Genomic DNA, 14,572 nt, shown 5'->3' with positions numbered 1-14,572 from the left:
AGATATAGTTATTCTCTACGATTCTGCGCTTTTGGTTTTCTCATATCTTTAAAGTTGGAGATGCAACAGATTTCTGTCCTTTGTGGGTTCGGGAAGAGGCGGGGCGAAGTTTCGAAATACACTTGTAACAGTGACATATCATTGAAGTTTGGATACAACATGTCGTTGCTCTGACAGACAGACGGACCGACGGACAGACATGGCTCAGTCGAGTCGGCTATTGATGCTGACTATCGCGGTGTGCTTTTGTGCCTGATTTTGTTGATATCTAAAACATTATTTCGGGGGTCTGCTAGGGTTATGGCGACTGTCTTTCCCGAACAGAAGTACAGCAGATTCTTTAAACTGATGCTGGTCAGGTTATTTCAACGACGTAATTTAAAATTTGTAACCAGCTTCCACTTTTCAAGAGATGTTATGGCTACATCTTCTTTTGAAACTGGTATTAGCAATGTAGATTTACTAATTTGAAAATTCCCTGGTTGAAAAAAATCTGTGCAATGTATTTTGCTTAACGAGAGTTTTTTATTCATGGAGGCTCCGTTTTACACTTACATTTGCGGATTAGTTTTTTAGTCAAAACATTTCGTTGTAAGGTGTTGTTGTTCTTGCCCTGTCCGATTTTTTCCGAGACAAATTTGAGGTTGGGTTAAAATAAAATAGTTTATAAAGACAGCAAAAGTTAAGAATAAATACCCTGATATAGGTGTCAAGTTTATGTTAATGCATCAATAAGTCATATATTTGTTTCATTTTGCAATTAATGTTCGTTTCGTTCTATAAAAAGCCGTTTACTTTTCATTTCGTCAACGAGAATGTTTTCGTTTTGAAAACGAATACACCTTGCGGAATATGAAAACTGGAGCCCCAATTTATGTGGATTCAAAAGTAAATCGGGAAAGTTTTGTGAAGGTGAAAAACCGAGCGTGGCTGATTGTTCCAATATGAAACAGTACTGTTGTCATTTATTTAAATTTTACCCAATTTAGAAGTGTATTAGCTTTTATGAACATTCGCTAGTAAGCACCATTCGGTCTCAGATTAGCTTTTTCTTCTTGTGACAAGTTGGTATCGTTATCTCCGTCGTCTTTTCTATCATACGCGACTTTCTTATGCTCCTGTTCCTACTTAGTCTCACTATCGCTGATCACCGAGACAGATGGTTTTTTCTTCTTAGACGCAGTAGTTCCCTTTCTTTGTGCGCGCTGATACTCGTTGGGTACTATGTACTGCATCACCAACATTGTTCTCTGGCTTTTTTTCATCCAGTTTTGATCTAAAGAGGCGTAAGAGGGAGGTGCATAATTTTGAAAAAGACTTAATTCAGTATGATATCAGAAGAGTCTGGATGCAAATACATATATTGCTGTAGATCTTAATCTCTTAGATCTATGCGCCCATGAAGACGGGCGGACAGAACGACGGACGGAAGAACAGACAGTTATGACTATATTGACTCGGCTATTGATGCTGATCAAGAATATATATACTTTGTTGTCAGAAACGCTTCCTGATGTATTACACACATCCTCTTTCATCAAAGCATTTCTAGTACCGGCTATAAAAAAAGTCAAATATATTTTATGATTTATTGTACGAAATGTCAGCCACATGACATAATTTAAACAATTTTTTTTAACGTTTATAAATAAAACAGTTTCTTCGATAAGGAATCTGCAACATTACGCTGAATACTTTGTCCAATTAGGTACGCCAACTTATGAGCATACTGAAAAAAATATATATAATATATTAGCAATATATTACAAAGAAATGCTCGCTTCGGGGCCCGAAGATTGTGATTATTTTATTTATTTTATTATTGCATTAAGTTAATAGAAAAATCTATATTAGCATGGATATCATTAATGCTTTAGATTACATTAGATTTACATAAGAAGCGTCTTAGACAAATACATTTTAACAGTGATTACAAAGTTTTTTGTAGTTATATATATTTAAATAAATATATGGAAATGTAAACTATACATAGGATTTTTATATGCAAGCTCTGCAACACCAGCTTATCTCATGATGCAAGCACCGTCTCTCTTGCTTAAGAAACAAAAAAATAACCTCAATGGAATGCGATTCATCGAAAATGTACGTGCGGAAAATATTATGTATAAAATGTCAATATAGCATGAGTATTTAAATTCTTTGTAGGTAACATTTTACCTTTTTATTAACAAATAAATGTTATTATCAAGCTGGCGTCCGTTTTTAATTTTGAACAAATTGTGCTCTTTTTTTTTTAATTAATTCTAAAATTTGGTTCTGAAATAAGTGGTCAGTGCAACAAAACTGCGTTTTCGTACTAACAGATTAGCCGCCGTAGCTCGATTCGGTTATCTATACAGTATTTTAAGCGCGCAATACACCAAATTAGGCGCTTAACAGCACTAAATCCCCCACCTAATCCCACCTAGTGCCAAAGATTTTCGATACCAAAAGAGGCTGACATTTAACATTATAACATTTAAAAATATGTTTTCATCTTCCTGGAGAATATTAAAGAAAACAACATCAGACGTGTTATTATATCACTCCGCCGAGCTATAAAAATATAGTGAAATCAACCAAAAATTAATTAGCGAAATGGAGCTCAGGTTATGCTTGTTGGACAGAATTTCGCTGCCGTTGCAAGGGAAGTTTCTTGTACCGAAAAGTAAAAACGCAACCATTCATATGTAAGGTTTATTTGTGACTAAAAAAATGCTCTTCTCGCAGGCAGATAGATACCGAAAAAAGGGAAAACAAAAAGGGAGATAAGAGAACGTCGTTTCCTTACGTCTCTCACTCATACATATTCATATTTCTGTCAATGCATTGATAGAGATGTTCATTCTTCAACATCCTTCCTCAATGCGTGCATGCTTACAAATTCCATTTAACTCAATTTAAACTTAACAATTTTGTAAATTCGACATGCTTTTGGTCTTGGTCAAGATATCTGCAATCATATCTGTTGTATTAGCATATTTTAACTTAACTTGACCTTCTTCTACAATCTGTCGTACAAAGTGATATCTAATACCAATATGCTTGGTCCTTGAGTGATGAACTGGGTTCCTAGCCAGCTCTTGTGCGCTCAGATTATCGCCATATAAGGTAGTTGAGATAGCTTCATCTCCACAGCCAATTTCGATGATTAAGCGACGTAAGAATATAGACTCCTTACACGCGGCCGACAGTGCCATGTATTCTGCCTCGGTGCTGCTAAGTGCCACGCTGCGTTGTTTCTCAGATCGCCAAGAAATTGGGCCACCTGCCAAAAAAAAACATAGCCCGTATACGACTTCCGGTTAGTTCGATCGCCGCCCCAATCCGCCTCCACATATCCAGTAAGTGGCTGGTGACACCCTTTGTAGTGTAGTTTGAAGTTCATCGTCGCTGCCAAGTACCTCAGAACGTGCTTCACAACAGCCAGATGCTCTGCGTGCAGATCTTTGTTCCTCTGGGCCAACTTTGCAACTGAATGCAAAATGTCCGGTCTGGTTGGATTGATACATGACAGGATCAACCTTTTGACACTGCTCATTAGTACAATCCACCTAGAACCCCGCATCCAACGGAGTAGCCACTGGTCTACATTTGTCCATGTCGTGAGCTTGCAATATTTCCTTGATGTATTGTGAGCGGCCTATGGTGATAGGCCCAAGCTCACCTTCACGGTGCACCTCCATGCTTAAAAATAGCTCTGGAACACCTTTGTCGATACATTCGAACGCGTTTGAAATAGCCGATTTGATACTGAGCATGTCCTCTTTGGACTGGCATGCTATAAGTAAATCGTCAACATATACCAAGATTAACGATAAGCTACCTTTCCCTCTCTGCTGGTAGAGACACGGCTCGTTGTCACAGAAAACAAAACCCAGATTAGTCAGGATGCCATTCAGCTTCGAAATCCATTCCCTTCCTGACTGCTTCAATCCATATATTGCCTTTTTAAGCAGCATAGCCTTCGCTGGATAAGCTCGATCAATGTACCCTTGTGGTTGCTTCATGTACACCGTATCGCTCAGGTCACTGTTGAGGTATGCCGTACATACATCCATTTGGTTGACATATAATTTCAATTCTGCTGCTAGCGCAAGAATAAATCGCACGCTCTCCAGTCTGCAGACTGGAGAAAATGTTTGCGCATAGTTTATGCCGTACTGCTGGGTGCAACCTTTTGCCACCAGCCGCGCCTTGAAACGTTCGATTTGACCATCTTTGTCGCGTTTGTACTGTTGTACTCCTTTCTCGGACGGCCAGGTTTGCCGGTCCAAATCAGCCTTGGTCTGCCAGCTGATTCAACCTTTTCTGTTGCGCTCTCTTACCCATCAGTACCGCTGCTACTGGGATTCTCCCCGTCAACGCTTGCACCATCGCTACTGTCGCCACCGCTGCTGTCAATGTCATCCGTATCGCCGCCAGACTGCATGCTAACTTCTGCCTTCGGAAGCTCGAATGTGACTGTATCCTTGTCGTCTTCGACCTCGTCAAAGAGAAAATCTCGCCTCTCAATCACCTGATGAGACACAGGGTCATACAGTCGATAGCCTTAGCCGCTACTGAATATCCAATCATGCGATATTCTTTGCCTTTTGGTTGAAGTTTACTCTTCCTTGGACCCTTGTCCAAAGCTACTGCAACGGAGCCAAAAACTTTTAGATGACCAACAAAAGGTTTCTTACCAGTCCACGCTTCCATAGGCGTCATACTGGTCAGCGCCTTGGTCGGTGATCGATTCCGTACATACACAACTGCGTTGACTGCCTCAGCCCACAACGATTCGCCTAATCCTGACTGGACCAGCATACATCTTTACATTTCCACCAGAGTGCGGTTTGCCCTCTCAGCAACGCCGTTTTTGCGTGTACGCCACTGTCAGCTGCCTCTCGATCCCATTAGTTTTCAGAAATTCATCAAACGATTTGTTGACAAATTCACCGCCATTTTCGCTCCGGATACATTTGAGACTTTTTGCCGTGCAGGAAAAACACAAATATACGCCTTGATTTGTCATCGATGAAGTTTAGAAAATACTTTGATCCAGCAAGCGACTGTGTGCCAAAGGGCCCGCACACATCTGCATGAACTACATAGTTCAATATATCTTGAGTTCTACTGGTGGTTGCAACAGGAAATGGTTGCGCATGAATCTTGCTGACCATACGTGTTTTGCAATTCATATTCGCCGGGAAAACCATATTTTCAATGCCGCGCACCATTCCTTTGCTGATCAAATCTTTCATACTGCTGACGTTCAAGTGGCCGTACCGTTTATGCCACAGGGCACCATCAGCATTAACCGCCGCAAAACAGTTCTATTGTTTTCCTCGAAGCATATACAAGTTTCCAACTCTGTTCGCCTTTACAATGCATTCGCCATTTTGGATAACTTGTGCATATTCTTGTCCAAAAGTGACGAAACATTTATTCTGTACAGCGCTGCTCACCGAGAAATAATTTCCATTCATTTCGGGCACATAAAGAACATTCTTTAACAGCAGCGTGCATATCTCTGTCTTCAGCTCTACTTCCCCTTTTCTTTCAGTTTTTAGGAAACCGGAGTCAGCCAGACCAATCATTTCTGTGTGTTTCTCGAACTTTGTGAATAACTGTTTCCCACAACAGATGTAGCTTGTGGCACCACTATCCAAACACCACATACTCTTTTTCAAATTATCTGCGTCCAACGCATTTAATAAACTGCACTGCTTGTTCTCCACTCTTACTGCCCTTTCCATATTTGCGCTCTCCTTCTTACACTGAGCCTTCATATGCCCGCGCTCACCACACTTGAAACATATCATTGTATTGTTTCTCTTCTTTTGCGCTCTGTGCGCGGCCGGCTTATGTACTGCGGTATATGCCTTTGCGTATTCCTTTTGATCTTCTGTGTTTCCCTTTCGTTCGCCTTCTTCCTTCAATTTTACGCATAGAACATCGAAAGTCGGCAGACTGTCGCGCGTCTCTAGGCGACAACGAAATTTTCGAATTGTTCTGGATGGCTTGACAACAAAACAATTGAGCGTAGTTCATCATTTAGCTCGATTCCTACTGACCCAAGGCCATCAAGAATATCCACGAACTCATTAATGTAGCTTGAAATGCTTTGCCTTTGGTCCATGCGCTTGCTTAGCAATTTCTTGTACAGTTGTACCTTACGTACAGGTCCACTTGGTTGATGAACACTTTTTAATTTGTTCCATGCTTCGGACGACTTACTGCAATTTTCAATGTATTCCAACTGTGAAGTTTTCGCACTCAATGTGATCATGGCCAGCGCCTTTTCATCCTTGGCCTGCCAATTCACACCTTCGGGAACATTCGTTGGTAGCAGGTCACCAGATGCCACACTCCACAATTCAGCCTGCACCAACACAGACCGCATTTAAATACACCAGGAGTCATAATTTCCCTCCTCTAATTTGTCTATTTGATACATCCCGCTCATTGCTGATTATCGTTTAGTCTCTGAGACACACTGAGTTCGAAACTAAAACAATCACTTTACTTTTTTTTTTTTTTTTTTTTTTTTTTGGGATTTAAGTTACCAAACTACCCGTGAGTAGCGTGGGATTATTTGGCCGCTCGCCTTTTGAAGGTGGAAATTGCCAAGTCAAAGAATAGAAGATGTTGGAGTGCTGTTTATAGCTTTACATCAGTTTTGTCAATGAAGTCAATTAGTGTTTGGTACGCGCTGGTGTTTTCTTTTTCAAAGAATTTGTAAATATCATTATATTTTCTTAGAGATGGGAAGTTTTGCCTTGTTGTGTTGTACTTTGTACAATTGAAAATTAAATGCGAGGCGTTATCGATACTATCGCATGTATCACATATGTTGCTAGGAACTACATGCATTTTGGCGAGAGTGTGCCTATCGAATGCGTTACCGCTAAGCAGTCTGTTGATTCTTTTAGCGTCAATGGCTTTAAGTTTAGTTTTATTTAGGAACCACGGTTTGGATGATGTTGAGGGGAAAAGCGAGCAGTAACCACGGTGCTTGATACTAGCAAACTCGGCGTATTCTCTCTCCCATTCTGCTTTTAGGATTCTGTGTATTTCGCACATAGCGTCTTTAAGGTTCCATTTAACCACTGCGTATTTTCCTCGTCTGTGGGCTTCTTTGGCTGCTGCGTCGACTGAAGTGTTCTGAGGGATGTTAGCGTGTCCGGGAATGTAGTGAACCTCTACAGTTCTTAGATGTGGATTTTTTTGGATCTTTTCTCTGATTTTGTAGGCGATAGAGTTATCCTGAATTTTCTTCGCCAGAATGAGGGCCCCGTTTCTGCTGTCTGTCAGGAGCGCGACACGAGGAAAATTGTACAAAATAGCATGGTCCAATGCCTTCTCGATAGCAAGGAGCTCGGCGGACAACGAGGAAAGGGTTTTGTGCGTGTAATAGCTATCTAAAAAACCTGTCCTATCGTGCAGGAAAGCGGCGCTGGAATGCCCATCGGCGACTGACCCATCCGTGTAATAGATTTCAAAACCCCCCTTCGTCAGCTGATCCTTCTTTTCCCCGTGGAGCAGCATGATGCCTGCCTGGTCTATAGCGTGCTTGTTGGGTGCAGAGCCCTTGAAAAATTCTAAGTCGGAGCTAATTTTATTGCAAAATGAAGCTGTGTTCTCGAAAACCTCAACTCTGTCTATTATGCTGCCAAACTCCCGATATGCCTTAGCGTAGCCCGTGTTTAAATCCCTATTTGCTGACACTGTTTCACTTGCTGGGAGATTAAATGCAAACACCTTAACCAACTCTTTCGCCGCCAGGAATCTCATCCTGTAGTCCGGGGGAAGTTCTCCTGCCATGTGGTATATGATAGGAACGGGAGTGCAGATTATCAGACCCAGCGACTTTCTGAGGTGATGGTTGCAGTGGGATTTGATTTTGGCCAAGGCAGATTTGGACAGGTTGCAGAATGATGAGCACGCGTACTCTAGCCTACTTCTGACAAATGCCTTGTAAAATATAAGCCCTCTTTTGGGGCTGACACCATAGTGACACCCGCTGAGTAATCTGAGAAACGCACAATTTCTGTTCGATTCCGAGATGGCCAGATCAATGTGACCAGAGGCTGAGTTGTTTGCTGAGATAGTCCTGCCTAGGTATTTGATCTGCTCTACTTGTCTGATTTCAACTCCCTGATGCGAGATATTTAGCGCAGTTCTACGATTGTTGAAGTAAATCACTTTAGACTTCGCCGGATTGAATGACAGGTTTAGCCTATTGCATTTTTCCTCGAACTTATCTATACTGTCTTCCAGCACCCGTTTCGCAATGGATACGTCTTTGTGGAAACAAACTATGAAAAAGTCATCAGCATACTGAAACAGTAAGCAGTTATGACTGTTAATATCATGTAGTTCGGCTGTGTAAAGGTTAAAAAGGGTTGGGCTGAGACAACTACCCTGGCAAACACCTCTGTTCACCTCTACCTCGCTTTTGCCCTTTATGAGGATTCGTTTGTTAAGGAAGCTGGAGATCCAAGCCGTGAGGCTTGTATTGAACCGCATATCCCTCATCCTGTGCTCGAGTGTGTCCACTCTTACGCAGTCGAACGCTCTTTGTAAATCCAGGCAGGCTGCGACAACCTGACAACCCCTCGCCTTCAGCGCCAGAACTTTGTTGATAAGGTCGTTGATGCAGAGAGCCGTGGACCTGTTTCTCCTGAAGGCATAGGACCTGTCCGGCAGCAGGTCACAGTTTGCTATGTGCTCGTCCAGCTTCAACTTTATCAACCCCTCTATGGATTTGAACAGCGTGTTAATCAAACAAATCGGCCTATGGTTTTGGAAGGAAGTAGGGTCTGCATTCTTCTTGGGGATGGGTACCACTTTTATCCTGCGCCAGACTTCAGGGATGACGCCACTCAGCCATACTTTATTTATAATTCCAAAAATGTCTTGTTTTTTCCCACTTGGTAGCGTTTGAAGCATCCTGAACGAGATGCCGTCAGGGCCTCTAGCCGAATTGGGGTTCCTGGTTTTTAGGAAGGCCAGGAATTCTTCCAGTTCCAGGGGTTCCGGGTCGTCTGGTCCTAACAAAGGGGCAGGAATTTTCTTAGGGGGCCTACTGTTTGACGTGGATGGGGTTGCTTTAACCATATTAAGAAAGTTTTTGTCATCTTCGTACGTCCATTTGTTCCCTACATTTTTAATATGACCGTATTTTTTTATGTTCTTCACCCTGCTCCACATAGATGGCGATGAGGAGACCTCTTCTATAAACTTGGAAAAGTTTCGCTTTCTAACATTTTTTACGTGATTTTGTAGATTTTTGTCAGCATCTAGCGTTGCTCTGGCATCAGCCAATTTTTTGGTGAGGTAGAATTTTTGCCTGCAAGCGTTTCTCACGCGAAAAAGTTTTTCCGTTTCCTCGTTCCACCATTTCTTAGCAACGTACTTGTTCTTGCTTGGGAATGTGACCGTGTTTTTTAAGGTCAGGGATTTCACTTTTTCGTTGAGCTCCTCCAGATTTGAGAAATCACTTGCACCCAGAATCCGGGCTATTCTGTTGTGAAGGATCTTCTTGCCTTGGAGGGGGACATTTAGGCCTTGCACTGATAATACAATTGGGAAGTGGTTGCTGTTCGTAATTTTTGTTTTGAGGACTTGCCAGTTAATAGTTCCATTTCTGTAGTTCGAAAAAGAAAGGTCAGGAGCGGAGAATTGAGATGGGCTCCTGGAGAAGGTTGGCGAACCGTCGTTTAGGCAGATAAATCCGGCCTCCCGGGGGGAATTCTCAACGCTGCGGCCCTTGCGATCACAGATCGGACTTCCCCAGATAGAAGACCTAGCGTTGAAGTCCCCGCCCACTATTGAGGGTATGTCAAGCGAAGCCGCGAATTCGAAAAACTTTTTTGTGCCCGATTTAAACTGTGAAACTGTTGTTGATGGCGGTGCATATATGCTAAAAATATTGAAATTGCTCTTGAGGTTTAATGTTTTTATTCCTAAAATTTCCAAGTCGTTCTCTATTTTTAAAATGCTGAATTGAATGTTTTTCCTGACGTAGATGCCAACCCCGCCGTAGCCGTCCACTCTGGGCCTGCAGAAAATGTTATATTCTAAAATGCTGCAGTCCGCGTTGTTCAACACCCAAATCTCTGAGAGGATTGCAATATCTATTGCGTTGTTGTCTAGGAACATTGAGAGGAGCTGTTTGTTGTTGTTGTGTGTCAGACTTTGAATATTTAGCTGAAGAATCTTCATTGTTGGATGTTTTGAGAACCAACTGCCATCCCTTGGGCAATCTGACGCCTATCTAGTTCTGCGTTGGAAGCATTGACAAATTCTCTAATTTCCTTAATAAATTTATTCGCTAAAGAATCCCCTTTAATGATGTTGTTTGGATCAATCAGGAACGCTGTGAGTTTGGCTCCTAGTGCGTTTAGCTTATCCTGGGCCAGAGAAGATGCCACAGATGAAGATCTCACAAATTTCTCGCTCAATTGGACGTATTCTGAGTTTATTGAGTTCTTCCACTCTGCCATGTTGGCTGCTGCCTTGGCCGCCTCTGCGTTCCGGGCGGCAACCCTATTGGATTTGGTCACTTCCGCGAAAGAGGTGACAGAATGAATTTCCCTGGCGGACTCTAAGCTGTTATTCATGAATTCAGGGGGGCGGTTAGATTGCCAACTGGGTCTAGGAAATTCCCCTTGATCCCTTGGGTTGGGGGCAGTTTTATCAAAAAGGATCGGATATCTAGCCCTGACCTCAGCTCTAGTTAGGTTTTCCAGTGTCATACACTTTTGAATGGCGAACGCTTTTTTCCTGGCCTCACACTGCGGATGGGTGGCAGCATGTTCCCCCTTGCAGTTAGCACAGACCAGCCCTGAGCAGATAACATCTTTGCTGTGATCTTGCCCGCATTTGAAACATTTCGCTCCACTCTTGCAATGCTGCGCCAGATGGCCAAACCTAAAACACCTGAAACATTGATTAAGCTGAACAAAAGGTTTCACTTCTACTTTAGAATATAGAAAATTGATTTTGGTTGGTAACTGCTCTCCTCTGAACCAGAGTTTCACCCTGCCAGTAGGTACACGTTCTCCCGATGCTCTATCCCTTCGCGTAATCCGAACTATCTCCTCAATTGGGATATCCGAGGTTACAAGCTCCGCTAGCTGTTCCTCCGAGTAGTGCCCGGGGATCCCAAAAATTAGTCCTGCTTTTTGGACGAAGTGCCTAAAGATTCGGGTTGAGTACCCTTGAGCAGCGAAAACACTGTTTTCCACTAGCCCGTTTGCACACTCCGCCGACCCGCACACAATCTTGCACCTGCCATAGCCCATTCTAGCAACCTCCTCGATATCGCTAATGCCCTGTTTCAGCAGCAGATCGGATAGATCAAACTGGTTTATAGCAATTCTGGCATTATTCGCACTCATTTTGTCGATACAAACAATGTATGGACCTTTATGCCCCTCATAATACTTGTTAACGATGATTTTGCGGTTACTTCCGTTATTCGTACTCACAGAAGCCACACAAACCGCGTCAGTCTTCTCTCTCTCTTTCGTCGTAGAGATGTTTGATGTCATGCTTGTTGTCGTGTTCGTGGACATGTTTACGACACGTTCGTCGACAAGTTTGCTTTCTTGCACAACAGTTTAGAAGCCAAAAGCTGCGGAGCCGTTTTTGCCGCCATTTTTACTCCTACCCGCATGGCGGATTTAGCTTCTCCTTCCCTTTTCTTCAGCGTTTCCGTGCGAATTTTAACTCCCGTCGCCTTCTCCGTGGCCATCCTTGTCTTTCCTCTGTTTGCCATGCTTCAGGATCCAGGTGCTTAAACTGATTTCATGAAAATGCCGACTACAGATTTTGTTTGTGCTGCTGCGTTCCCGCGTTTTTTGTTGTTTTTGTTCGCCGAGGGCGATTTCTATTTTTTGGTGGTTTGTTGTTTATTTCGAGATATTTCCATGCAAAACGCGATATGACATACGTCTGATCGGTGGTATTTTGCTATTATTATCAAGTGCAATTATTATTAAACTTTTGGTTGATATTTTTAATAATGAATTTATTATTTAAAAATCAGGAGCGCACGAGTCGGTGCCAGTGTGACCGCCGTCTCTTACCACTTTACTTTTTAATTTACAAAATCCGAACCTGGGCCAATAACCTGTTGGTCAGAATTTCGCTGCCGTTGTTCTTGTACCGAAAAGTAAAAACGCAACCATTCATATGTAAGGTTTATTTGTGACTAAAAAAATGCTTTGCTCGCAGGCAGATAGGGTCCGAAAAAAGGGAAAACAAAAAGGGAGATAAGAGAACGTCGTTTCGTTACGTCTCTCACTCATACGTCTGTCTGTCAATACATGCGTGCATTGCTAGAGATGGTCATTCTTCAACAATGCTTGGATACTTGTGATAGTGTTGCCAATGAAAATTATCAAGTGCTATAGATAATAATAAAAACGAGGGGGAACGTTGTGAGTTGCTACTGCGACCGCATCTCTACATTTATACCCGATACATAGTCAGTATGGCTACACTGCGTCAGCCGTCAGCCATCGGGTGCTACAGGGGGACAAACGGATGACGGGTCGGCTCGCACAACTGTGAACTCGGAACTGAGGCGCAGCCGCTCCGGTTAGTAATACCCGGTGCGGTCTGCGTCTCACACCCCCCTAGGACACAGAGGGTTGCGAGCGAGCCGTCACCCGCCGTAACTGTGCACACCGGTGGAAGTGCGACTATACTCTCCCCGTGAGGGCGGCTGGAAACATGAAAACAGACCCAACTACCTCGCGCCTCCTTCCGTCGCCTCAAATGCCATCCTGAGACTGCTAAGCCAGGAGAACATTTCCTGGGCGATCAGAAGTTTTAAACCCTACAAGTCCGCGGGGCCAGACGGCATTTCCCCTGCCCAACTGATTCACGCGGGACACAAAGCCATTAACTGGCTCAAAATAATCTACGAGGGAATCTTCTCCCACGGGTGCATTCCTGACACCTGGCTTCAGACCAAAGTCGTATTCATACCCAAGGCAGGCAAGCCCTCGCACACTGCCCCAAAAGATTTCAGACCCATAAGTCTATCGTCTTTTCTTCTAAAGGCGATGGAGCGGCTCCTGGGGCTGCATCTAACGGCGTGCATTCCGTCCCGTCTGATCTCAGACTCCCAGCATGCCTATCGGAAGGGAAGATCCACCGAAACGGCCCTACACTCGATCACATCGATCATCGAAGCGTCCCTTAATTTTAAGGAGTACACCCTAGTAGCCTTCCTCGACATAGAAGGCGCCTTTAACAACATCCTTCCGACCGCCATCACGGGCGCACTGACGGATCTGGGCGTTGACTCCAGGACGGTGAGCTTGATCGATCAGATGCTACAATGCAGGACGGTTGAGGCATCACTGGGGACGTCAACGTGTACCAGATTTGTCAGCAGAGGCACACCGCAGGGCGGAGTCCTCTCGCCCCTCCTATGGAACGTGGCAGTGAACACACTGCTGCGGGAGATAGAGGGGGGTGGCTGCCGCGTGGTGGCGTACGCGGACGACGTTGCCATAGCATTCTCCGGAAAATTTCCGCAGACGTTGTGTGAGTGCATGACAAGTACTCTCACGAAAATGTCGAAATGGGCAGACAAATGCGGGTTAGGCGTCAACCCGTCTAAAACGGAACTGGTGCTTTTCACTAGGAAGTACAAAGTTCCGGCACTGATTCCCCCAAGACTATGTGGGGAAACGCTAGTCTTCAGCAACAACGCCAAGTATCTTGGCCTTATCCTCGATAGAAAGCTCGATTGGAAATTGAGCATAGAGGATAGAGTAAAGAAGGCCACAGTGGCCCTCTATACTTGCAGAAAAGCCATCGGACTAAAATGGGGAATGACCCCATATATAGTTCGGTGGCTCTACACCGCCATCATACGACCAATCATGCTCTATGGAGTGGTGGTATGGTGGCCAGCCTTGGACAAAAGGACAGGCCTCAATAAACTCAGCAGAGTTCAACGCATGGCAGAACTATGCATAACCGGCGGGCTACGCACTACTCCAGGGGAAGCCCTGGATACTGTGCTGGACCTCCTCCCGGTTGATCTCATGGGAAAGAAGGTGGCAACACTTTCCGCCCTCCGAATGAGAGAAGCCAGACTGTGGAAAGCATCCGCGGTTGGGCACTCGGGAATCCTGATGAGACTCCCGCAATTACCAGAGAGGACAGATTACTGTATCCCCAGTGATCACCTCTCGACGCCCTTCCAGGTATCAATCCCATCTAGGGAGGACTGGGAGATGGGCGAACCAGGGCCTGCTAATGCGGTCCACTTCTACACTGATGGCTCAAAGCTAGACGGCCGCGTAGGAGGCGGAGTCTACTGCAGCGAGCTGAACATCAGTCAGTGCTTCAGGCTCCCGGATCACTGTAGTGTGTTCCAAGCGGAGGTTGAAGCCATCAAGGAGGCCATTTCGATCGTCTCCAAACTACTCCTAGATACGCACTTAGTGTGCGTCTTCTCGGACAGCCAAGCAGCTATCAAAGCTCTAGGCTCAATATCGTCGAACTCAGCGACTGTAAATGACTGCCGCAGGTCTCTGCACGAGATCGCAGAGCAGTT

General features: G+C 44.2%; 1 protein-coding gene across 1 annotated transcript in view; it reads right to left on the bottom strand.

Annotated features, from left to right (window-relative positions):
* Positions 1-1,591: 1,591 nt before the first annotated feature.
* LOC6602649 (protein argonaute-3) overlaps positions 1,592-14,572 on the bottom strand; it is a 250,712-nt gene continuing 237,731 nt past the window's right edge. Inside the window, exon 8 of the mRNA XM_026987827.1 lies at positions 1,592-1,729. Coding sequence (XP_026843628.1) covers positions 1,643-1,729 — 87 coding nt within the window. The 3' untranslated portion in view covers positions 1,592-1,642. The remainder of the gene's footprint in view (positions 1,730-14,572) is intronic.

This window comes from Drosophila persimilis, unplaced genomic scaffold, assembly GCF_003286085.1.
Source record: "Drosophila persimilis strain 14011-0111.01,24,50 unplaced genomic scaffold, DperRS2 tig00000124-arrow-pilon, whole genome shotgun sequence".
Lineage (NCBI taxonomy): Eukaryota > Metazoa > Arthropoda > Insecta > Diptera > Drosophilidae > Drosophila > Drosophila persimilis.
Note: the sequence above shows the minus strand (reverse complement) of the source record. Positions and strands in the feature narration are given on the sequence as shown.